Consider the following 26,262-nt stretch of genomic DNA (forward strand, 5'->3'; position numbering starts at 1 on the left):
AGTTGTTTCCTTACAGTTACAGTGTTTTAAGATGTTGGCTTTAAGGTGTCTTATTCCTAAATTCCTAAGAAACTGGCTTTCTCATTGTGAGGTACCTATATCTACCACAATAGGAAAGGACCTCATGTGAATACCCACTAGAGAAAGAGAAGGGAACAAACCACTGAAGCCAGGGGAAAATCACCTTTGCTTGGTACAGAGTTAGGCAGGATTCAGTATCCACTGCAAGGTCCACCTCATCCACCTTCCTTCTAAAGAGACTATTCTCAGATATCCAGAAAATGGTCAACTACACAGAAAGTTGGAAGAACTTTTTCTGTTTGCAGCCTCTTACTTTGGCCATGAGAAAGGCAATTTCCAAACAGAGCAACACAGCTGCAGCATCTGAAGATGCACTTCACACAACAGACATAAACAGCCTGATGAACAAGCTCTTGATAGCCAGCAGATGGTAAAAGTCACATTGGCTCATGAGCTGATCCGCTATGGTTGGTCAGATTAAAACTCCATCTAGCTCTTTTAGAGGTTGAAAGCAACTGCTTCAGAAAGCATATAAAATACAGGAAATGGATAGTGTGGCATCCTTGTGCCAGTATAACATCCTGTTTCCCACAAATCAGTGGCTTATAAACTGGTTCTAAGATCAGGTTGCATCCAGATATTGTGTTTAATAGCCCCTGCTGGACTACCCTCTGATATTGCCTATTTCCTTTTTTGGACCCAAGTATATTTTGGTCTAAGTCACTAAATACCTCAAATTAATTATGCACCACATTAAAAACGACTTCCTTTCTTCCTTGAAGCCCATAATCACTATGTGATTAGGCACTCCCTAGTTCTTGTGCTGTGAAAAGTGCTGGATAATCATTTCCAGGTACCTCTTCTGCACCATGTATAATGCTGCAGATTTCTTTGTTTTTTTCTCCCTGTTCGCTTTCAGTCATCTCTTTCCCAGATGGGAGAGACCTCATTTCTCCCCTTAGGAAAGGGCAGAACACCCACTAGAATAAGATTGGCTGCAGGGGAAAGTAAACAAGACCTTGGTCCCTCCATCAGAAGGATGAAACAGGTCTCTCTTTCCTGGATTGAAGGCTTAGGGGTCTGGAGCTCACTCCCAGGATGGGAGTTTCAGTGTCTTGCATCTGCAAGGACTGACTGCAGATCAAACTAACAGCCTTCTCCTTCCCTCCTAGTATCTGAAGAGTTTGGCCTGAGATTTTATAAGATCCCACTCCACAATGACAAAATCCTGCCGAGGGACACCAGTCAGTCAGTCTCATGAAATTCTATCTCCACCAGTCAAACTGACCTGTGAAGGGATTTGGGGATGATTTACAAATTTTGACTCTGTATCTGGGCTTTTAGTTACTACTGCTATCAGAAACTATGTGTATACTCTGGCCTTTGATGTAATTAATTTATTGTAATGGCACTGTGTGCCAAAGAAAGGAGAGTTTATCCCTTTGTCCCAGGTATGTTCTTTACCCTCCTCTACTCTTACCAGCCAGAAGAGTCTGTATCCAGCATGCTGGAGAATGGGCCCTAGTTTTTGTCTCTGTTACACTGGACCTCAGAGAGCGGCTGCCTTCTCCTGCCTCTGGTGTCTTCTCCAGGGCAGGAGTATATTCTCCTCTTGCACTGCTCCGCTCCATACACGTAGCTGTGCGCCAGCCCAGATTCAAGCCTGCAGTTAACKCAGAGTTTCTGTATAATCAGCACAAAAGACCAACACCTCCTGAGGTTCCCTGCTCACCTAAGATCTGAATCAAGCTGTGCCTCCCCTTGACTGTACAGAGAGCTTACAGTAACTGTGCTCACTTATGACTTCTCATGTGCCTCAATTAAATGACGACCATGAGGTGGTTTGAATTCTCCTCTTTTTTCTCTCAGCTTCTATGAAATCATCTGTATTCCTCCCTTTTTCCTATTAAAGAAATATCAGCCAGCACAATTCACTGGCAAAAACTGCTCTTACCTTGCCCTCCATTATAGTCACAACATCAGGCAAACCACCAATGACTTTACCACGATCTAGAAATTAAAAGAAAAATATTCAAATCACATGATGTTTACAATTTAAAATTATTCATTTCTGTATGATTTTATAACCTGGTGCCATATTAGTCACAACTTCTGTTTGGGCTTATCTTAAAAAAAAAAAAAAAAAAAAAAACCTTTGTTAATTAAATGTAAAATAATACTTTTTCTGATACTTTGCATTATTTTGTATTAATGTATTCTATGCTTCCCTCAGATTTTTAGCAGAGATTGTGCTACGAAGTTTCAAATTGATACACATAGCCTTGCAGCTGCTGCAGAGTTTGACAGTTTGTACTTTGGACACAGAGCAAAGCAAGAAGGATGTTTTTAGCATCTGGGTGGTATCTAAGATTTGTTCTGTCACTCTCTGCCTCTGTGGGCAGGGCAGAAGCATCTTGTCATTATCAGGGGATTTGATATCAAAGTATCAGAATCCCTGCAGCCCCTATCAGCAACAAGCTTCCACACTGTTTCTCAGTATGCACTGCACCCAACAGGCATTATTTTTTTGCTAAATAGGTAGATCCCAGTATTCAGTGTCATCATCCTGATCTTTCAGAGTCCACACCTCCTTGTGCTACACCTAGAAGTTCACACCTCACAGAAGCTCTGGTTGTTTACAGGTGCAAGGAGACACAGTTGGAGGCTTGCAAAATGTGAAAAAATGTACATTTAGCAGGTTTCCACTGAAATTAAAGAGAAATAAAACCACAAATTCTGCAGCAATATTTTGCAGTAATGGGGCATTTCTGCAAACACTAAACTCTGAAAGCTATGGCACCATATCATGATGAATGCCTTAAAGAAAACACCAGAGCAGAAGTAGAATATTGTTGATAAAATGTAAAATAAACTTACTCTTCTCAGCAAAAGCAGCTGCCCTAAAATTGTTGAGGAGAGGAAGAGAAATATATAATGTTATTAATAAAATTATTAATGAAATATTTTTCCAAAAGTTAAGGCACTACTATTATAGCACTAAAATGCAAAGGATGTAGGGCTTACTTGAGTCGCTGGAATTCTGCATATGCATCATCAAAGGCTGTAACAAAATAATTGAGAGCATTACTGTCCATGAACAAAACTTGCATTTGGGACTCAGTGTAAAATTTGTAACACATATCTATGTTTAAATTCTTTTAAAACCAAGACAATTTTACATAGTATCAAAATGGAAACCCAAACACCTGCAACCCACTATCACATGTGGTAGAAACAGATTTAAAACTAAAATGATCATAAAAGTTATGCAGCTAAACTGCAACTGGTTTTGACCAACAGCTTTCTATTTTTACTGTCATTCCCCTGGTTGCTATTGATTAATTTCATTTAATCCACGAAAAGTCACCATATCTTACAAATTTACCTTGCCCAGATAGATCAAGTGTGCGTTTGTAGGATTCCTTGGCACCAAAGATTTCAAAGGTGTAGTTCCCCTTATCCTTTTCAGTGGGCTCACATATCTGCAGCCAGGCAATATTCTCTCCACCACCAATCTTCATCTTTTCACCAGAAGAAATCTTAGATTCCCTTAAAAAATTAATAGAAAGGGGTTTGAACATTCTTTTCATGTATATTCTCCGTAGAAGATCATCTATAAAACATTACAAAGGATCACATACCATTCCTAAACTTCAAATAAATTGCAACTACTGAGAGCAATTTCACAGGAAATTCTTTTCTTCCTAGTGTATGAAGCATTTTTAAATCATTAGCTTGAGCTTTCATTCCATTTCTTTCTCTCACTCTCTCTGTACACATACACAGACATRGGTATATAGACATACACACCCATGCATGTTTGTATGCAAACATGCTACATGACTTCAGAGTTCTGTACATTTTGTATGCACATAGCGGAAGGTATCAGAATGGTAAACTAGAAGCAAATAGTCTTCTTCAATGAGGAAAAATATCTTCCTCAGTTAAGAATATAAGAAATGTCCTATGGGATCAGATCAGTGGTTCTCCTACCCCTTAGTCTGTCCTGCAGAGTGGCAACAGAAGAAGGTATTTAGGGAGGGCACGTAAACCTGGCCACTTTCAATGGTTTGCAAAGAAGTTTCTCCTTTCCCTCATTAACTAAAGAAATATTCCTTTTCTTCCTTCCTCCCAAGCATCTTTAACTGAATTTTTTAAATAAATAAGGTCAGTATTAGCTTCTCTTTGATCAGTTAATTTATTTGCCTAGACAGGACTGATTTGGCTTCATAGCTAGAAACCTACTTTGATGCGGAAAAGGAAATTTTACTGCGTATTTCTCTTTCTGGAAGAGAATTACATTAAGCTTAGTGTACCAAATTAGATACTTGGATAGAAACTACTATATATTAGAATGTACTGTATCTTGTATTTCCCCCTGTACAATGAGTGGATGATGCATACTAGCTTTAGACTTGTATTATTTTCCCTGCTATGCAGTATAGGGAAAAATTCAAAGCTAGTTGGAAAATTGCATGCTATGCTTCATGCTGTGCAAATGACAGTAAGAAAACTAGTGATTGCCTAGCCCTTCTGTCTTCGAGGAATAATTTCCCAGAACTTTATGTAAAAGACTAGGGAGATTTGGGAGGCCTGGGGAAGGTTTGTTTGTTTGTTTGTTTTAGTCCTTGCTTTAGCTCTACATAACAACTCTGGCTTGTGCTTATTGTATTCATAACAGAAATTAAGTTTTATCTTTTCAAAATCTGTGTTTAATGATCTTCAGGATAATCAACATGTAAGGCCTATTATAAAATGTGAAATATTGAGTGGGGGTATATGTATAAAAATATAAATATGCATGCTGATGTTCCCAGATTTGCCATATAACATTCTCTAGTTTTCTATTTCTATGAACTGGATAGTGGAATGGACTAAGTAACCTTTAAAATTCAAGCAGATGTAGCAGGAGGYAGAGGCAAAAAAATATTTATTCCTACTAGTTCCATCATATGGATATTGCATTTATTGAAAGAAGAAGCAGAACTTACTGAATAMAAAGCTGGAGGTACAAGTACTGCTGCACACTCTTGCAGATGTCTGCTTGAGCTCCCTGAACCTAATGATCACTGATACTTTTTTTTACATTCCTAATTGTTTTCACATAAATCAACGGCAGTACATCACTGCAGAACTACGATAATATGCTAGTAAACCAGCCAAACCAGTTCACTTTATGTCATCTTTGGAGGTCATCAAGGAATGAGGCAGCTGAAACCACTTGAAGAGTTTTGAAATCCTTCAAAGCTCTACCTGCAGTTTCAAACAAATAATGGCCCTGACCTAGCAAAGCATTTAAACACATATTTAATTGTAAATACAGAGATGAATAAAGAGTGCCACTAAAGTCAAAGATTAATGTAACATGAGGGTGGAAGAAGTATTTGGAATTCTACAGCTCACTTCTGGTCATGTTCTCAGTGCTGAGGGCGATTACCAAAGTATTTGGTGCCTCCCCTTTGTCACTGAATATCTGTTCAAAGAGGAGGAATAGATTTAAAATATCTTACATCACATAAGGCTATCTCAGTTTGAAAATTGTTTTTACTTTCTTAATGTGGGATTTTATTAAACTGTAGGAGCAGAACCTTCACATTCACCTAGTTCTGGAGTAGGAGAATTTCATCTGTTAAAAGAAAAAGACAGCCCTGATTAGACAACTGTGCCAGGATATGTTACTATCTTTGAACCAAACAGGTAATATAGGGGAAGATGAACAGTATTGTGTTGAATAAAAGACTGAAATACTGGAGACTCTCTTTTCCTGGCTCTGTTACAGCCCTGCTGATAGCTGTTGGACAAGTCTGTTATTTTTCCTGTTACTCTGTTCATTATCTGTGAAAAGGGAATATGAAGTGCTGGAAAGAAAAATTCATTTATGCACTGCAGTTACTAAACAGTGCTACAGAACAGTAAATAGTAAATCATTCAGACTGTATTTTGCTCAAATAAATTTGAATGTAGGCTCCATCTTGAGAAAGATATTCTCATCTACCTGTGAGACCAGCTAACTTTCATTTCTTCATTGTAGTACTTCAAGAAACACTGGAGTCTTATTCCTTCCTCTGTGCAAAGGATCTTCAGTGGAGAAGCAGACTTACCTATATAAAATAGAACATATGAAGATCAAATAGGATATCGGAATGAAGAGGAAATAGTCAAATGGAGTTCTGGTACTATCAGGACAAAATATGTTCAAGGTTTGGGTCATAGTTCTCAACCACAACAGAAAGATTTGTGATTTTCAAAGGACATCTGCTAATTTCAACATGGTCTTACAGTTTTACTGTAAAGTATTATGACAAGCAAGATCCTTTCTGAAAAAATAAACCAGTCATGTAATTGCCATGAAACAATAGTGGCATGATTGTAATTGCACAACTATTTTATTCTTGTGCAAACCTTGTTCTTTCATTGGAATGATTTCTGACCTATTATTGACAGTAGGATCAGAATCTAATTCTCTCTATATCGTAGGACTTATTTACTGATGGGCAGTATAAGGAAAACCATTATCATAACTTTCTCACAGTATCTAAACCAAACAAGCCAGGTGGAATAGCACTTTGTTTCCTTTTAATAGAGTCAATTAGCAAGGTCAAATGCCTATTCAGAAACTTAATAACATGCCCATAATAATATAAGCATCATGAATCTCAGATATTTCCCACTTGCAATAAAAATTGTCTGCCTCAGGCTCAGGTGATTTTAATATAAAAAAAATTACATGAGAATTCGAGACAGCATTTACTTACCACTGACTCCGCACAGTGCAAAAATTACATCATCATACACTGAAAAGAAAAGAAAAAAGAAAAAGAAAATGTACCATCAAAATTCAATCAGAATATAGTTTTGTTATGTTTAGTTTAATTAAAGTGATATGGGAAATCTTCATAACCTTAGGCAAAGAAAGCCATTAAAATTGCAATAGGTGTATGGGACAATTTGGAGACTCCATCTGCGTAAAGCATATGAATTCTGTACTGTGTCACTGAATACCTCCACTGTATGTGGAGACAGCCATGTGCTGTCAGGTCTTTGTATTTTGTATCCTTCAGGCCAGAAACAATAACAATTCATTAAAACTTGATAGTTCACATTCAAAGGAGAGTGCAAGGGAAAGAAAAATTATCACATTCTGGGCGGAAACAATTTTCTCCTGCTCCCTGTAGGATGGCATTTGGCAATTGTAAAGTCATTCAACGGCAAATGAAAGAAACCAGGTACCCTACCAAGCTTTTGAAAAATCACCAAGCTGATGGCTTGGTGGAAGGGGAGATCCCTGGAGACATAGGCAGCTTGGCCAGAAGAGTGGGATGCTCTTTCATAGCAGAAGAATCCTATTCAATGTCAAGAAAGAAAATACATGTAGGAGGAAAAGAGGGGGAAGGAAAGAGGCACCATAATCTGAAGAAGGCATGTTTAAGACCGGAGAGTTAAAAGCCATATTTATGTTAAAGAATTTTTATGAATAGGGAGGATAGTGAATTGCATGAAGCTGGGAAAATGCTACTTGTATATTTGGTCTGTATTGATCTCCCCTTTTTTTGTCTCTGCTAAAATAAATTGTGATTCAATTCTGGAAGCCTTTGCAAAACTCAGTACGCTTCCACTGTCATGTTGACTGGAGGAGACGAGTTACATACCAGACAGTAGACATCTGGAAAAGTAGGGTGATAATACCTATCCTGTCTCAATAAGATGTTTTTCTGAAGGAATAGTGGACAGAGTTTATGCATAGGAAAAATGCCTGAGAGACTATGCAGTCTCTTAGATGATACAGCCTTCTCAGGTCAAGGGCGGCTTAAGACTTCAACCTGAGATTCATCCCTTCCTCCTACTTTAGGCACTTCACGAGTCTCCTGAAGAAATTTTTTTTTAAGATCTCAGGTGAGCTAAATTAACTTTTGAAGGTGTCTTTCTCCATTATTAGGACCAAGGGAAAAAAAAAAAAACTTTATCTGGATGCCAAGTCAAGTGCCTAAATGTAGGTGGGATGAACACAGGTCCACTTTGGGCTTGTTGGTGAGACGTAAACATGAGAGCCCCAGGCAATCCACCAGGGCTAAGGGAAATTCATTTATGCTGGCCATAGATCTTTCTTTGCTGTAGACTCAGAGGTAAAATAACAGCTATTTTTCTGAACAAATTTAAATATGCATAAAATTAGAATAGCCCGCTGTGATACCTGATAACATATAAAACACTGTTTGGACTAGATTCTCTCACCCTTACTTGCATTTATCTTCACTCAGATGCCAAAGGAAGAATGCACATTGAGCTCAAACTAGCTTGCCCTGTACAATATACCATTTTCCAGGGCCAGGTTCTTGCTAAATTCCTCTGCTTATCCTTTTTGTTTCATTAATCATTAAAATGCTCAGTGCTGCAATTCCTTAACTGGTAATCTGCATTTCAGGCCTCTGTAACACAAGAAGAGCTTTGAAATTCTGAATCTGAACAAATGTTTGCTCCCTTTTCCATTTGCAAAGGTAGATTTCTGCCACTTTTTGAGAACATTTGGAGATTATTATTCCAATATAGTAAACTACATGTTACCTTTTCCTGATAGTTCAAGAGTAGATACATCATGACCTCTATCATCTGATAGTGTTGCCTTATAAACTCCTTCATCTTTGCGAGACAGCTGTAAGGAAAGCACAAGACGTCAAGCTTGATAAGAATACATTTTCATAACCACTGCACAATTGTTGTGCACTGCACAAACTATGAATGGCTTTCACATGATTTTTTATGCAGATATAGTTAGTCCTTAAGGCTAACATATACTGTGATTTCATTTCAATTGCCTTGAGAAATTTGCTTTTTTCCTCTTATTCCATAAAGATATAACAGGACTGGTCCTGGTCAGTAGAAATCACAAGTAGCTTAGTTAGATGTAATAGAGGGTAACTTTAACCCACATGCACTTTAGAGAGGCAATTTTTCTTCAGCTGAAACTATTACTTTTTGGAATCAACCTATATGGAGCATAAAAAGGGATCAATACCCTTTAACTATCTAAATTCAACTCACTGGCTTTCTATTCAAGCAATAACTGTAGTCAGATAATATCTATGCTAAGTAAACAATGCATTCATTATCCATAGAGAACTTACATTCTAAAATCTAACACAGTGATACTGCTTTAGAAAAGCGGGGGTTTTCATTTGGGTGGGTACTTTAATTTATTTAGAAACCCAAAGGAAAAATATAAATACTTATATTCAGGTTGGAAGTTATTTAGTTGAATCTAAGATTTATAAAAACTCACAAACAAGGAAATAATGGGAAAACCATCATATCATTAAATGACAAGTAACAACAGCAATTAAAGACAAACAGAAACCATTCCCCAGAAAAGTTAACTCGATAAAAATGAAGCCACTGGAAAGTCAGTACCCTACTGCAAGTAGATGAAGGAGGGAAATTGGGAGAATATGAAGACAAAAAAAAAATTAAAAAAAATAAATTGAGTGCAGATTACGCTGAAAGCAGAAAGACTCCAGGGGAGTTTTGGGGACTTGGCAAAGACAGCAACTAAGATATAGCTTCAGACAGAAGCTAGGTTATTCTGTTTGCATCAAGAGGAATCTTAAGAAACCACATACTTCAAACCTATTAATTTTAGGCAATAAATTTGAGACACTGTCAGAAAGCAGTGCTTGAACAAATTGAAAAATTAAGGAGCAGTAAGACATAGAACTGGAGAGAGGTCATCTAAGGATCCTGAAGTAACTTAAACATGAAGTGGCTGAGCTGATAACAAAAATAACACTCTTTTACCAGTATTAGTTACTCACCAGCTAACTGAAGGGTAACAAATGTGCCTTTTCTTAAAATGGTTCACAGAAATCATAACAGCTGCTTTAGTGCTCTGCCTGGCAAAGCGAAAGCATGTCAAGCAGAAGCTCTCATTTCTAATCAGTAGATGATACTGTACCCTGTGAATAGTGAGGTGGCATTCTCCCTTCTGCAGATCAGGCACCTCATCAGACTCAATCCCAGAACCATCCTTATACCATTTGAAAATAGTCTCCTTCTTTGTATTTGCCACCTGTACAGCAGAATAGGCAKGTAAGCACAGCTATATGCGGACAAAAGATATCATACCGTAGGTAGTCATACTTTCAATGTAAGAAGCCAATTTTTTTTATAAAATATGTCAAATAAAGCTAAGGAAAAAACAACTACAACCAAGTTCTACTAAACAAAACATTAGTGCTACAGTATTCATTTGCAGCACAGAACTGGTGAGAAGCATGTAGTTTGCAGCTTCAGAGTACTATTGAATCCTAAAAGAAAATCTCATTGATCTATTCCCTTAAAGTATTTTGCACCCTTGCTGTGTCAGTTGCAGTTTGTCTAGAGATATCTGTGCCAAATATCCTTGAAATTAGAGTGGGCTTGTAGCTGCTGAACTCTCATTTATCTTTTTGCATTTGCCATATGTCTCCAGAGAGTTGTAACACAGAATCTAGGCCCTGTCTCAGAGGGTCTTTAGCCAATTTGCAGATTTATCCTGGTTATCTAAGCAATGTCTTTCAGGGCTAAACTGCAGAGAAGCTTACTGAAATTACTATTCTGAAAGCATCTGAGACTTCAGAATTGTGAGGCAGACTAGAGGATCTTTCCTTTTTTCCCCACTACAATTGTGCCCTACAGGAAGTACAAAGACTTGAAGAATTCTGCAAATTGCAGTCTCTCCTGATACGAAGGAACTTAACATAGTAGGACAAATTCAGAGAAGGTGCTTGAAAGGCACAATTTTGCTGTAGTAGCAGCAGCTCGTCTACACAGCGCAGAAATAGACTACCCCTGTACCTTAAGTAGTGCTATAATTTTGAAATACAATTGTTGCATTGGTGACACTTAAAATATYGCTGGACAAATGGCCTCAAAGCATGACTTCAAAGAAGCTAAAAGCCCAGCTCTCTTTAGAAAACCTGGCAATGTATTTTATTTCCTCCCCCTTTAAGAAACACTATGGTTTATTTGAGATCATTATCCCTATACCCTTCCAAAAATCACAGAAATGCAATTGTATTTCTGCACTTAGCCCGAATTCCCAGTCAGCATGACTTTGGTAGAAGAGCAGGGCTGACAGGACATTCTGAGTCCCCAGGCAGTCAGTTAAAAATCTCCTTAAAAAGGGACTGAACAAATGGATGCAGGGCAGCCCAGAAGTTAATACAGCTCTGCTGTAGTTGTCAAGTGTCTTGCTTGGGGAAAAATACATGCACCAGTTTCTAACCCTTTCATGTGAGAGAGGTTTTACTCTGTAGATGAACAGTTCTATGAAAGCTTTCTATAGAGATGCCCAGACAAATAGGATGGTTCTTCCCTCTTCTATATTGATTCCCGGACATCTCTCTAAATCCTGCTAGCGTTTTAATCACATATATTGCTGCTTAATAGCCAGTGTCATGGCTATGGATCTCTGACAGTATCACAATCTGCCCCAAAACAACACCTTGCAGGAGAAAAGCAAGCAGCATTTTACATTTGCAGGTAACTAGAAAGTGGTTCATGGTCTATTTGCGCAGTCGTATGACATGAATGGCAATTTTATTTTAGCAAGGCCTGAAGGAACAAGCCTTTAATGCTTTTCAACAATTTTTCATCAAGGACTGTTAGGAATCAGTCTAACAAGGAATACACTGAGTTTCAGACAAATGCAATTTGCAGTGCCAAAATTATTTCATGTTGACATTTACTATTAAAAGTTACCTTTTCTACTGTTTAGCCATACACCAAAAATCTTGCTTTTAACATTCCCAGTACAAATAAGGGTCAAAGGTATGCAAGAGTGGGTAACATCTGAACACTAACATTCTGAAAGTTAGAAGTATCTGAAGAAAAATGATAGTAGATGTTGGCATATAAAGAAAAATAAGTATGGAAAAAAAAAAAGTGAACACCATCAAATTATCAGCCAGGACCAGGGACAAGCATGTCCCACTGGCATGCAGGGGCTACAAAACCAAGAATGTGGTTGTTGATCCCAGATATTTCAGAATTAAATACAAAGCTGATCAAAATTTAGTCAGGTCCAATCACATGAGAAATATAGTGGTATCGGAGGTAACATATTTTACTTTTGATATGCTCTTACATAACACAGTCCATATTTGTTCAATATTATTCTTATGGGTTTAGATCATACAGTTAGTCCTCGGTCCTACACAAGCTTCCAGTTGGCCTGGTTCCCAAACTCTCCCATGTCACACCAAGGCATACAAGAAAGTCTTGGCATGCTATAAAACACCTCTCTTACAGGTTGCAACACTTCCTTCATGTTATCCCAGGCTCTTTGAAGACATAAAAACACATGAAAATGATTTTTGCACAGGGCCACTAGACAGAGCCTAAAAAACCTGGGCCCAGTGCAATGCAGCCTGTTCATGCCCTGTCTTCTTCTCTCCAGGGAGCCACCTCTGAGCAGTGTGGATGTGAACCACCCTGAATGAGTTGGTCTGGGGAGGCAGAGATTGCTCCTTGGACAATTTTAATACTGCAGGTATAGTCCAGGGCAGTCACACTTCTAACCTGAGTGCTTTAATCAGGTACCTGAAGGTAGTAGGACAAATCCAGGCTTTATTGTTCAACCTCTTCCTACCTAAAAATATCAGTTAAACAGGCATAAACAACAGTACCATGTGGATCTAATGGACAGTCACACACTAAAAGTAACAAACATTATAAAGTCAATAGCATAGTTAAAATGATGAGTTCTCAGACAACCTACATCCTGGATTGCATTTCTGACCTTATGAGAAAAAAAATATACTCGTGAGAAGCACATAATCAGATGCTCAGCCTTTTGCACTATTTCAGGCTCTAAAGTCAATGAAAAGGTGGGTAATTTCAGATTAGTTTGTATAGAATTAACTCTAGTATAACTGGTTCAGAACCATTTAATTCCCCCTGTGAATGAAAGGATAAGCATGGTTCATGCCTGAGGCAAGTGCATGTTGAGATTATAAAGCACTCCAGCTGTGCAGCTCCGTACCAGCCAAGGTACCATGTTAGCTAATGAGTGTTCAGCCCTAAGATGGGGGGCACACAGAACGGCAGCTTGACCACCCAGGTCGGCTCTGCTGAGAATCAGCGGAGGTTAAAGGTCCTCTAATTAGTAAGCAGGAAAAATATAGAATAAAAAAAAAAAGTGCATGTAAATTACTTATAATGAATGACTCAAGTTGGACTAATTAAAAGCCAAAAACTTTTTCAAAAGAAGTGGATAAAATCAATACAAAAGAGCCCGTAATGCAGAAAAAGGCAACAAAGAAGAGTTTGATGCTTGCTGAATTAAATTAAATATTCAGACCTCTAATTAGTCATTCTAGAAAAGAGTAACAAAAAATGAAAAAATATCAGTTTAGAATAGCACATAAAGACATTAATTGCAGAAGTTACTATGAATTCTATGCACATTATCATTAGTTAGGGTACAAAAGTCATTGGCCACATACAGGAAAAATCCTGTTTTGTAACATTAATTCTGGAAATCTTTGATGTAGGCTTGATTACAGTTGATTAAACATTCAGACCTAAATGCTTCATTCTTCTCAAAAAATAGCAACATGCTTCAGTTCGAATTCTTTCCTTACTCTTTTCTGATTTGGTGGTTCCTCTACCAAAGCACCTATTATTTAGTCTGAATAATTTTTATGGCTCACAATTGTTATTATTAAAAATTCGGATTAGTTAACCTATTTCAAAAAAGTTATTTTTCTAATTTTTTAAGCCTAGTCCTATTCTCCGTTAAGGCTACAATCCTGTAATTTTTGTTTATTTGTTTTAATAAAGACTACTATTGTTTAAAAATAAGAAATCAGAAAGTTTCATTTTAAAAATGCCAAAATGTTTCATCACATTTTCCTAGCTTAACTATAAAACATTCTAAAAAATTTCTTCAAGCATATTTCTTTACCTTACAAGCAAGTAAAACTTCACATTCTTCTGTAACTTCCCAATACAAAAACTCCAAGAAATGAGGACCTAAGGAACAAAACCGACTTAAAGCATGTGTTGTAGAATGAAGAAAAAGGGATTAGAGAGACCCAGTGATAGAAAGAAAAAGGACAACAATTCTATTCTAAGGTCCCTACACCAAAATGATGACAGGGCTTTCCTGAACTATCCATGCACTAGAAGGAAAGCCTTGCAGTCTATATTCATCTTTACCCGGGTATTTACACTACAGACTAGAAACCTGAGGCTCATCTCCATTTGCATGGTAAGCCTTGTAGCATTCCCAAACATAAAACAGCTTAGTGAGTGAGACAAATTAGTTTACTAAATCTAATCATACTCGATTGTCAACTAAACATAGTAAAGAAACAGAATACAGTTACAAATGAGTGTACAAATGATATATCTAATGTAAAGAGGACTCCAGAATAAACAGATGTAGCCAAACACTCACCCAATTAAATGTTCAAAGCAAAAATCCCATGCCAGACATTATTTGTCCAAATTATATGTTTAAAAGTGTATTAAGTATTACAGGCCAAACAGAAAATATTTCTGTTCCTCACTCAGGTTCCAATCCTGAAAATATATATGCTCTTAAGTAAATTTACTGACATACACAGTCATTTTGAAATTTTTGTGGTTACTCGTGTAAACATATGAGTATGTTTTAACGTCTGCAGGATCAGAGCCTATAACTGCAATACCCATGGAGAAAGATCTTGTGATTTTGTATACTGAATGGTATCATTTCTTTCATAAAGCTATAAGAAAGCCAAGAAAATAGAAAATAACAGTATTACACTGCTTATACAGATACACTTACCTATGACATATAGAGTAAATGCTTTGCAATTATTATCGCTACTTTCATCCTAAACCCCATGTGTTTGCTAAGCAATAATTACAAATTAGAGCTCTCACTCAGTTTTTCAAGGAAGTATTCCACAGTGATTGATAGAATCTTTTAATTTTTTTTATCTGACGCTATATTTTTGTCAACTATTTTGGTGGGACAACTCATGTGCCTAAAATTAAATATGTACTGAAGTGTTTTGCTGGATCAGAGCCTAGAGCAGGAGCACTTCTTATGAATATTCAGCAAAGATAACCTCTTGTAAGGAGGTTACCTTTATTTCTTTGCTTAGTGAAATTTCTGGCACAAATTGCATGTGTTATATGACAATATTGAAAAATAACATCCACATCCGGCAAGGATTCAGTATCTCCTCAACATGTGCATGGTACTCAGATTCTAATGAAGTCAATGGAAGCTGGAAGCATTTAGTAATCAGTAGGGGTGCATCATTAAATGCAAATTGGGCCTAACATCACCAATATCTACTTTGTCTTACCTTGCTTCCTGAGAAATTCCYTTCTCTGGAGCTCAGCCTCAGCCAATACTGCCTTGAATGCTAAATTTTAGAAGAGGTGAATGAAAACATGAGTTAATCACAAAACTATTCAAAGAATAATTGAAGAGCATTTCTTCATCTGAGCCAAAGTTTCAAGGTTTCAGTGGACTTACCATCTCCAATGAGAACTAATGAAGACTGGTTCTTGGCCTTTCCATCCTGGATCTGTACTGTGTAGGTACCTTCATTGTCAATTGTAAATCGGTCCATCACCATTTCTATTATGCCAGTAGAACGGTCACACTTTATTTTATGCCTCTGAAATAAATGAGTAATAACTTTACTCTAGTATGGTGTAAATTATTTATAATTCCCTATCAAATTAATCATGTGCACCTCCACACTTCATCTCTTTCAGGTCCTTTGAATTGTAAACTATGGGGAGAGAGCTGTTGTTGTAGTTACTGTTGCACAACAAGGTCCCACGGTGATGGGAACCTTGGTATGCTGCTGCATTTGAATCCTCAAGTCATCATAACATAGCTGCTTTTCATTTAAAAATACTAGCTTATGAAACTATACATGCTTGAGGAAGAGCCTACACGTCTGGCCATCAGCTACATTACAGCTTCCAGTCCAACAAGGGGATCTTCTCATCTAAAACACTCTCCCTAAGCAGAGTCCAGAGAGAGCTGTAAGTTTACATTTGCAGACACAGATGGGGATCTCCAAATATGTACCTTGTAAATAGATCCATCACAACAAATTCAAACAGTCATAGCTACTAAATACCTCTGAGATATACATATGTGGCAGCTGGAAACTGGGTCTTATTTTCTAACTAAAAATATGTTTATATAGGAAGAGTATAATGTTATTCTCATCTTATACTGTTCTTTTCAGACAACACTAAAGTGCTGGACCATGAGGGAGAACAGTCACTTCTGGCTCCCCTGTGTAAAACCAACAAAGTTTCTGTGAACTAAAAAATAGATTGAGTCCAGCAAAACAGAATTAGAATGCTGTTGAAACATCTTGTTATCTACTAAGAACTTGGAAAATACCCAAAATTCCAAATATTGACTTGAAGTCAAAGTTACATATGCTTTTCACTGTTGTGTACCCTTTTTGTGTTTGCTTTCATTAAATATTCTAGAAAGATAAATTACTGTCAGAAATGTTCAAGGAAACAGAAAATTATAAGTATTGGACAATATTTGCAAAATATGTATTTTGCATTTAGATACAACTATCTTTTTCTAAGTAATATCATCCTTCATTCAGTGAGCAACAGCCATGAGGACTGTGTGTCCCACCAAAAGTGATGTTGTTTGAATTTCAACTAACAAATTCCCAAAGCAAAGCAAAAATAATTTATAGAAGTTACTTGGTGAATACTTTTTTGGGTAACTAATGAGAATAAGGATATWCCACTGTAGAGCGAGTGAAGACAGTGCTCTGTCTTTAGACAGAGGCATGTCTTCCTCTGTGGCATGTCTTATGTTACTGTCTCAGTCGTTACTATCAAACCTTCGTAGCATGACATCCACACTAACTGCTTTGTTTATGACTGCACAGAAAGGTAAATATCATTTTCTAGGAAGCGTTCTATGCTGTAAATTGCTACAGACCGTGTTGCTGACAAAAGGAGATATGATGTCATGTAAACAGAGCATCTTGATTAATCTTTTTCTTGGAGGTCCAAAACCAGAAAAAGGTAGACAAAGCCAAATTATTTAGGAAAGATGACTAGGGAAGAAAAAAAAAGTTAATAAAAATGTTATTTTCTGGGACCGATTCATTAACTGGAAGAATGTTTAAGTACTGACCTAAACTTAGTAGAAATACTACTACCACGGGTATAGCTACTTCAGCTTTGAGGGACACCTCTTGGCCATCTTCAAGAACAGATTCACTGTTGTATGGACAGCAAACCTGGGGAATAGCTCAGGCGCAGCTGCAGGACGCAATGCAAAGCATGCCCCCTCACTTCTAGTCTGATACATCCAGGTAGGCTGCCTGGGGGCTCCCTGCAAAGCAGTCATCTGAAGAAGAGCCAGAAGGGTGAGGAAATATGCCATGCTCACAGCTACTTGAGATACCTATCTAAGAATGGTGTAGGCAGAGTCAACAGGTTTAGCATCCATTACTGTTACATTCAGATGTACAAATAGTGCAAGCATAAATTATGGCATAATATTGTAAAGTGCTATAAAGCTTCTAACTAAAAGGAAAAAAAAAATCACAAAAAAAGGTATGAAACAGGTATCCAACTTTATATTATGACTCACAGAATACCTGAAAAAGGAAGACTCAGAATTACATAGGAGAGACACCACTGAAAATAGGCAAAATATATACACAAAATAGGCAAAAAATTATGCACAATGAAACTAGTTTAGTTTAAATCTTACTTAGGTAACTGAAGAATTAAAGAAAAAGAAAAAGTAATGGAATTAATAAATCAGTAACCAACAGATTGATTAGGATAGCTATTGATTAAATAAATGAATTAGAAGAAACTGAGGTATATCATTTATATGAAACCACAGGGAAAATTGCTTGTATAGTCTGAATATGCACTTTTCTACATGTAGTTCAAAGAAGGATATAAGGTCACAGGATGAGAAAAGATTTAACTAGTCAGGAAGCTAAATAGAAACTGACTTATGTACATGTTTATCTGTAAGAGTATAGCAAATAGGCCAGGTAGATTACAAAGAGAAGTTATAAAGTACAGTGAATTATCAAACTGCAAATTCGAATTCTCCCTTACAGCCTCTTGCCCACTGAAGTCAAGGACAACACTTGCATTACCAATTTCGTTGGTAAAGAAATGCGCTTTCAGGGAGAATGATAATGGAGATTAGCCAGAAGCAGAACAAGAAAAGCAAGATATATGGTTTAATTTTATCCTTTATCACACTTTCTAAAATTTTGTATTTCTTGCTTTTGTGTGAAGGAAAAAAAATATTAAAAGATTAAAATGACAGCTATTAGAAAACAGGGCCCAGTTAATTCCATCCTCAGATTTTTTAAAATTCTTACAGAAACTGTTTCCTTCTAGRACCTAGACGGAAAAATTTATCACTTCAGTCAATGCCAAGAATCAGAATACTTTTCACCAAGCATAACGGTCTATTGGACATGTTCAGTGACTGTAGTACAGTCTCCAAACAGGTTTTAGAGTGTAATTAGGCTTCTAACTATTGYCATTATGCAGCAAGATGAAGTTCAATGATTTTATGGGCACCATAAATACCAGGCTTTTATGTGACTTTCCACAAAAATATCATCAATCTCGAAATGTAAATGTCACCTGTGGGTTACTAATTAAAGAGGTGAAATAATGCAGCTCCACTTCAAGACTCTCTCTCTGATGTCAACACTTTCAAAATATATGCATACTAAAAATAGCTTATTCTGTTCCACTAACACTGCCAAGACAGAATATTGTCATTTCAATACATCCTAGTCACTAATATTCAGGTTTTCAGTGCTATATTTTACTACTTCTTACAGTAAGAAATACAAAGGAGAGAAGTATATTATTCAGAAACACTTTCTCTTCCACCTGTCAATAGGCAATTAAGGCAAATTCATTTTGCTTTTCTAAAATGCTTCTTTAAAATGCTGATAAGATTCTCTGGCTAAAACCTCAGGAATAAACTGATGCTTTCAAACAGCTGTAGTGTAGGTGGATTCCTCACAGGAAAATATATTTCCAGTGTTGTACCTTAATGCCCAGTGGACGAAACATACTCCCACCTTACAAGAGCATGACCTTGCCTTCTTCTCAACCCTGTCTGGCCACTTTTTAGTGTCCCTTATTACAGAAGGTCTTCCTAGAGCTACAAAAATGCAGGAAGCTTGTGGCCTGCCCTTTCATCTCCATGTAGTCATTCAATGGCCACATAGTGTCTAGGCCCCAAAATAAATAATAATAAAAAAAAGTTACATCACCTAGAAGTTTTATATAATTATGATCATTGTTGCATCGTCGAGTGCCTCCCACATCATATGTAAAATTAGTAGCAGTAGCCACACAGGGTCTCTGGGAACAGCATATCTTGCTGTTTTGCAGTCAAAAAACCATGCTTGAAACATCTTTTCTAGGCTTGAGTTATTTCCCTAAAATATTACTTTTAATCAGATTTATTTATTAACATTCTATGTCTAACTTCTCTTTTTCTTTGGCTAATGGTCATCTAACTACCCAAAATGAATACAGACTTCTGAAAGCTAAACCTTGCTCTTTTATTTGGTATGAATAATCTTACTGAAATCTCTGGAACAGTAATTCTGTGTTACGAAAACTGTTCAGATTAAATATTATCATTCCCTTCAGGTATTATCAGACCAATATTAATAACGTGGCTTTAAACAACTATAAAAATAGACTAACAATTAATGCACAATGGGTTATTAAACAAAATAATATGTATATGGCCCTCAACATGTACTTACATCACTGTTTTCAACTTCCTTATCATTAATGACAAATCTGAAGGTAGAATCTGGTGATAAACTTTCAGCCTGAACCCAAAAACGAACTTCTCCTTTCTCAAGAACCTCATAAGCTAATTCTGATTTCAGAGGTATTGCTGCAGAGAGAAAACCAATCAAAAGTCAATAATGCATGAATTCTTGTAAGAAAAAGGACTATTATAGTAATATATTAGTATCTCCCCATTATTTAGGAAATGCTGAATCACATAATATAATTTATATGGGGAAAAGAGGTCTAATGCAGTCTTTGGCTGTTTTTTTAAATTAATTTCTCAAAGGGAGAGTACAATTTACAGCTTATAGTTTGCACAATGTCTAAGGAATTAGCTAATAGCTACCTATAGTCTACTGCCAAAGTGAAGTTAAACTGCAAAAGACTTTCAGTTAATGAAGATTTTTATTCAGTACAAACTAATAATCTTTAAAATGAATAGAAAGATGAGGAAGCAAGTTGTGCCATGAAAAATGAAGCTTCCATTGTCTCAAGAAGAACCTTTTGGGAACTCCAGTCATTAACATGTAATTATATTCCCTTCTAAAACTATCGAATACATTCAGTTCTTCAACTTACTTGGATTCTTTATTTCATGGCTTAGTGCCATCAAACGTTCCAACTCTGAAAGTAAGAATAATACTCATGTTTTAATTTATTCTGAAAAATATGGTCAGAATACAAGTGTCAAAGCAGATACATATCAGCATCAGCAAATAATTAATCTCCTTATGTCTTGTATGCAAAATATCTACCTCTCCTCAGAAAACTTTGTCTCAAAAAAAAAAAGATTCAAGAAACTTAAAATTCTGTTACATGGATTTAGTGAGTTTTCCTATCTCATGCATTTTCATGCATACTCTTATGCAAGATAATTTAAACAAGATAAGACCTATTTTAAACTTCCTATGGGATTTAAAGTCAGGAGACAATAGCTTCTACATAGTCTCTGAGGCTCTTATCTGCTGACCTCCTTTCTGACACCATATTTAAAACATTTGTTTTACTGTGATAGCTAACAAGGTTGAGTGCAGGTTAGTATGAAAAAGGCACAAAAAGTTTTACTTAATGCACTAAAACCTAATGACAGCTGCGTGAGAGTCTAGAAATCACACTGCTAGGTTTTCATAYCAATCCTATTTCTCATATTCAATGTTAATAAAGATTTGGAAGAAGGACCTAACTGTCAATTCCAAATTTGCAGATAATGTAAGAGGAAATTAGCAAGAATTTATGACATAATTTAGAGGATTTACAAAAATTACAGAATTTGTAGCATTTGGGAAAGTAAGTGGGCAAGGAAACAGTAGTTTTCAGTGCTAAGATACAAATTTGATACTTGTGGAGAGAGCCACTACAAATAAAATTAACATTCTGAGTAGCAGATGTGACCAGCAAAAGACATGACCTAAGTGTGGGATGTGAAACACCATCAGTGCTCTTGTACAGAAACAGCTTGTATGGTAGGACCGAAGGTGACAAGACAGGTTTCAGAGAGATGCCTCAACACTAAGCCAAAGAGAAGTTCTCATGATCAAATACTTGTCTGTCTTTTCCAAAAGTATTCACTGGGTAATTAATTCATTGGTAAATTAAAAATATTACATGTTTAGCTTCCCTAGAAGAAGCAGATAACAGTAATAACTGAGTCCACATAGCACTCTTCTTCTCACCACCTTCTTTGACTGGGAAAGTTGATGTGGTTCGCACTGTGATAAAGTGCCTGCATACTGATGAGACTCAAACTCAGACTCAGTCTCATCTCCTCTCCTTAAATGACTTAGAATGTAACTGGAGGAATTTTCATGCTTATTTAGGAGCTAAATTCCCATTGGCTGTGTTAATGCCAGGATCTGATCCTTTCTATCTTTTAATACAAGGACTAGAAGTAATATTGTGATCCAAAGCACCATCAGCAGCCCTTATTAAGTGGCAAAAATTGAAAACTACACAACGTAAAGTTTGGCTGAAATTTCTGGAAACAGTCAAGTATCATCATAAGGTATAAAGGTGTTAAAGATGAGATGAAGATAAAACTAAACACAGTTTTTGAATGACAAATATAACTAGGTAGTTAAAGCTCTTTTGATTCACTTGTGCAAGTGAGACGGAATACTAAAAAGAGCACACAGGCCCAAACTGTGAAAGGCTCTGTGTAGCTAGTGAAGAAATTCTGGAGAGCATTTTCCTCCTTGYTTGCCATACCAGAAAGCAATGATAAATTGGCTGCAATATTTTCTTGTAAGGAGTGCTCTGAAATAAGCCAACAAAGCTGCCTGTGGCTGTCCCCAGAGTCAGTATTAGACTCCTCGAGGTCACCTGCAAATGGGAAAACTTGTGCAGCTGCCTAACTCAATGCTCAGTGTACTCCCCTGCCGTTTCCCAGCTTCCTAGAATGGGCAGCTTCCTAGGTATTTGTCTCTACCACTGTTTTTGGCTGTCATTAACATAGGTAAAACTAACTTGGCTGAACTGGGCATAACAATCAATCCCTGTGGACCAGGAAGCACCAGAGTCATTTTTGTAAAAAGACAGGAAATTCCTCCAGCTTTGCTTTTCCCTTCAGTCTCTCTAGGTGGTAAACCAAAATCAAACTGAAGCAAATTCAGTGAAATTCCAATGAAATGAAATAGCTTTGATGAAATAAAGCAAAACAAATCTAAATTTACACAAATGGATGAGTTAAGGCAATATATTCAGATGTTTTTCAAGCAACATCCTTTTTCTCACATTCTTCTCAGTAATCCTCTGCATCCCAGTTATATGCTACTATATCTAGAGCCTCAAAGTCTGTCTCAGTATTTTTTATATTATATATGTTTTCTTGAATAGGAGGCAGACGTTTGTTGGTACCTTTACTGCTAACCAAGAGCCAATTATTTTAAGAAGTATGTGAAAGGCTAGAAAGTCAAAGTGACAAATTAGACAAAGATCTCAAAATGGTGAAAAAAATTAACATCTTGAGACATTTAACACATTTCTAGTGAAAGTGAAACAGATCTTTGCAAACACTATTGAAGTCCCAGCATAAATAAACAATAATAATCTAGCATATTCTTTACCTTTATTTAAACAAAATATTGCTTTAAGCTATTCCAACATTCATTATTGTGATAATCAGAAAAATAGCTAATTCCATGAAGTCTGGTGTGTTGGGCGTTTTTTTGTTTTTCCTTCATGAGTAGGAGAAAATGTGAGAATTAATTGTTTTTCTTGTACAATGTTTAATGCAATTCAGGTGTTAAGAGAAGAAGGACTTGAGACGTTAAGGACCTTACCTTCTTCATCCATAATGAAGCTAGACGAAATCCCATCTGTGTCACTAACTGAGATAGAATAAGTTCCCAAATCTGATTTATCAGGATTTTTGAAGTACAGCTTAGAACTAAAATCATCAATAAAGGAAGATATAATTAGTGGGTTTTCTTATTTTATTAAGGTTTTATCAGGACAAACTTCTAATATCTTGACACAGACTTGCATGACTTACTGATTGCCTTCTGTTTCAATCTTAAACTTATCAGAATCATCAATCTCTTCATAGGATTTACCCCATGCAAAATGAGATGCATCAGTAGCTTCTTTGCAGTCAAAAGCCAGGTAAATATTACCCTCATCATCCACACCTGAAAAAATTTCCTTTGTTCCTGCAAAATAAGAGTCAAATCATGTCAGGCTGCATTTTTCTTCAGAGCTGCAATTCACAAGTAACTAAAGCCCACGCTAATTCTATTCTTCTTCATTAACAAATATTGATCTTACTTGCACATGTTTAAGCATGTGTTTATGTCACGTACAAACAAGATTCTTACTTTCACAAGAAAGGAAGACTACAAACAATGAGTGCTCATCAAGGAACAAAGCTATAGAATGAAACTGAAAGTGAGAAGCTGAAACAATTTAAGTTAATTTTATTATCTTTCTTGATGTTTAATAAATTTGTCAAGTTGTGCTTCTTTTCACCTGCAGTAAGAAGCATCTTTGTTTATGGGAAAAACAACTGAAGCAATTGACTATCAAAATATTCCCTGCAGTAAGTAAAACAAACACTTGTCAGTACCTCTGTACCCACGTGGTGGTTTTTTTTGTTTTGGGGTTGTTTTTTTTAAGATTTAAGGCTACAGACCTCTGGACTCTGGAAATACGTTTTTGGGGCTACAATATTGACTCAGATTGATTAAATCCACTTCTAAGTATTTCAGTATTCTAGAAGGGGAGGGGTAGGTAAAACAGTTACTTCATTACCTGGTCTTGCCTCAACAAGCACTGGTTCAGATACCTCAGATGACTTGCCTACCCCAGCATCATTCACTGCATGAACTTTGAAAACATAGGTATGACCCTCATGTAAATCAGTGACCTTGAACAAGATAAAGAGCAAAGCCAATTAAAAAAAAAATCTAAACTCATATTCTTTGGTTATACGAACATATTAGCAGAAGCCCACATTCAAATATACCTTTGTTGTACTCGAGCCAATGTTCTTAGAACTGAATTTTGAATTAACACTAATTGCACTGAAAATTTTACCTTAAAATAGCGCTGTGAAGTTGGTTTTTCATTAGCTGTGATCCAGTCTTCTGTATCTACTTCCTTATAGTCCACTAAATACCCAGTAATAGGGCTTTTGCCTTCATACACTGGAGCTTTCCACAGAAGAACCAGTGATGTGCTTCTAACTTCACAAATTGTGAGATCATAGGCAGGACCTAAAATATTTCAAATATTGGAAGTTTACTTCAGTATAATAAAGTTTTGCAAACTGGCCCTGTAAAGGGCAAAATGTGTCATTTTAATTTTGTCATTTTAATCTCCTCGTTTACAATAAACATGGTATATAATTTAGGTCATTGTCCCATTGTGGCTGAATACAGCAATACCTGTTTTATGCAGGAGTAACATTAGTATTCCAAAGTGTACAGTGTTAGCTGGATCTCAATAATTTCATTATAAGGGAGTTATTCATCTGGAGAATCCATGCAGTTTATAATTTTCCAACAAGGAATACAGGCTTCCTGTGCACCATCTGTTTTAACTCACTAGCCCCAAATCTAGGCTGCTTCACTGAGCTTAGATTCAGGCTCATAATTTAGCATCAGATATTTTGATTTTTTGTTGATATACATGAAACCTGACCTTTTGGCCTGGTCCAAAACTCACTGATGTCAATGGACTTTGGATCAGTCTCCACATGGCCCGTCAGGAGCATTTTTCACTGTATGGTAGGTAACGATAGCTTGAAAGACTTCTGAATAGGATATTTGTAATGAGAACTATTTACACCAAAAATATGCTGATGTTCTGAGAAAGTGTGACTTCATATATTTCAGCTGTCAAGCTATGCTCTTAGTGCTATATTTCCTTTTCCTTCATTTAACTGTTCTGGTGCCATCTAGTTTAACTCGTAATATTTTCTTCACTATACTCTTGATATTCACTTGTATCAGCATGGTAAAAAGCATAATCTTACCAATTTTCTACCGTGGTGACAACATCTGTGACAGAATACTGCCATTCAGGCAAATAGTATAGCTGGAAGCTCACTCCTTGTGGTTTAAATCTGTAGTAAGAAAGCCTGAAAGTACCTGAGACTTAGGGATTTTTTCAGTGATGAGAATTTGGTCTAACTCAAGATACTACTTTTCCCTACAACCTTCTCTCATCATTTAAAGGTAGACAAGTWTAACAACCTTTCAAATAAACCTGATTGCCATTCCAGTCTATACAATGTTAACTAGTGATGAATGCCCAGGAAATTCTATAAGGGATGAGATTCAGCAAATACACAGCAAAAAAGCAGTAAAGGAGTGTTTCTCCATAGTGGATAATTACATTCCAGAAAACAAACATATGGGTACCTGTTGCAGTTCTTTTGAGGACAAATGCTAGATTTTTTCATGGAAACACTGGAGTTTTCGAGAAGCCTAAGCCTTCTCTCAGGGCTCTTTAAAAATCCCAACCTAAATGTCTATGTATTCACAGATAATTAAATTTCTTCTGACGGATGCACCTGCTAGAAATCTAGATTGTAGAAGAAAATGTGTTATGAAGTATGTTCTATTCTAAGAATGCTGAGACCAGGAATGCTTCATTTTTTTAAAGTCATGTAAAATAATTCATTAGCTATCATCGTTAACTCACAGAAGCTCACACTTATAGATAAGACTGGAGTTCTGCAGAGGGATGAAATAATAATGGGCTCTGGGCAAGGAATCTATCATTCAGACTAGAAATCTTGCCCAGCATTCCGGCTTTTCTAAGAAAAATTCCCTTCCATATCAAAATGTGGATGAATATTTCGTTGACATTGGGGGTATATTGCAGTCACATTACATTTGTCTTCAGTATCATTAGTAAGTCAAGGAAAACACCAAGGGCAAACTGGAGACCATCAAGCAGGATTTC

The 26,262-nt window shown here is 36.6% G+C and overlaps 1 protein-coding gene across 1 annotated transcript in view; it reads right to left on the reverse strand.

Moving 5' to 3' along the window:
- The window catches only part of MYOM2 (myomesin 2), an 83,190-nt gene that overhangs the window by 3,269 nt on the left and 53,659 nt on the right, over positions 1–26,262 (reverse strand). The window contains exons 20-36 of the mRNA XM_026072060.1: positions 24,388–24,566; positions 24,103–24,217; positions 23,348–23,504; positions 23,136–23,242; positions 20,437–20,481; positions 19,824–19,960; positions 15,530–15,674; positions 15,357–15,416; positions 13,961–14,028; positions 9,968–10,081; positions 8,584–8,671; positions 6,777–6,815; positions 6,017–6,122; positions 3,407–3,570; positions 3,046–3,082; positions 2,899–2,921; positions 1,976–2,031 (exon numbers count right to left, since the gene is read on the reverse strand). Of these exons, the coding sequence (XP_025927845.1) occupies positions 1,976–2,031; positions 2,899–2,921; positions 3,046–3,082; positions 3,407–3,570; positions 6,017–6,122; positions 6,777–6,815; positions 8,584–8,671; positions 9,968–10,081; positions 13,961–14,028; positions 15,357–15,416; positions 15,530–15,674; positions 19,824–19,960; positions 20,437–20,481; positions 23,136–23,242; positions 23,348–23,504; positions 24,103–24,217; positions 24,388–24,566 (1,640 nt within the window). The remainder of the gene's footprint in view (positions 1–1,975; positions 2,032–2,898; positions 2,922–3,045; positions 3,083–3,406; positions 3,571–6,016; positions 6,123–6,776; positions 6,816–8,583; positions 8,672–9,967; positions 10,082–13,960; positions 14,029–15,356; positions 15,417–15,529; positions 15,675–19,823; positions 19,961–20,436; positions 20,482–23,135; positions 23,243–23,347; positions 23,505–24,102; positions 24,218–24,387; positions 24,567–26,262) is intronic.

The sequence above is a fragment of the Apteryx rowi genome, unplaced genomic scaffold (assembly GCF_003343035.1).
Source record: "Apteryx rowi isolate R43461 unplaced genomic scaffold, aptRow1 scaffold_335, whole genome shotgun sequence".
Lineage (NCBI taxonomy): Eukaryota > Metazoa > Chordata > Aves > Apterygiformes > Apterygidae > Apteryx > Apteryx rowi.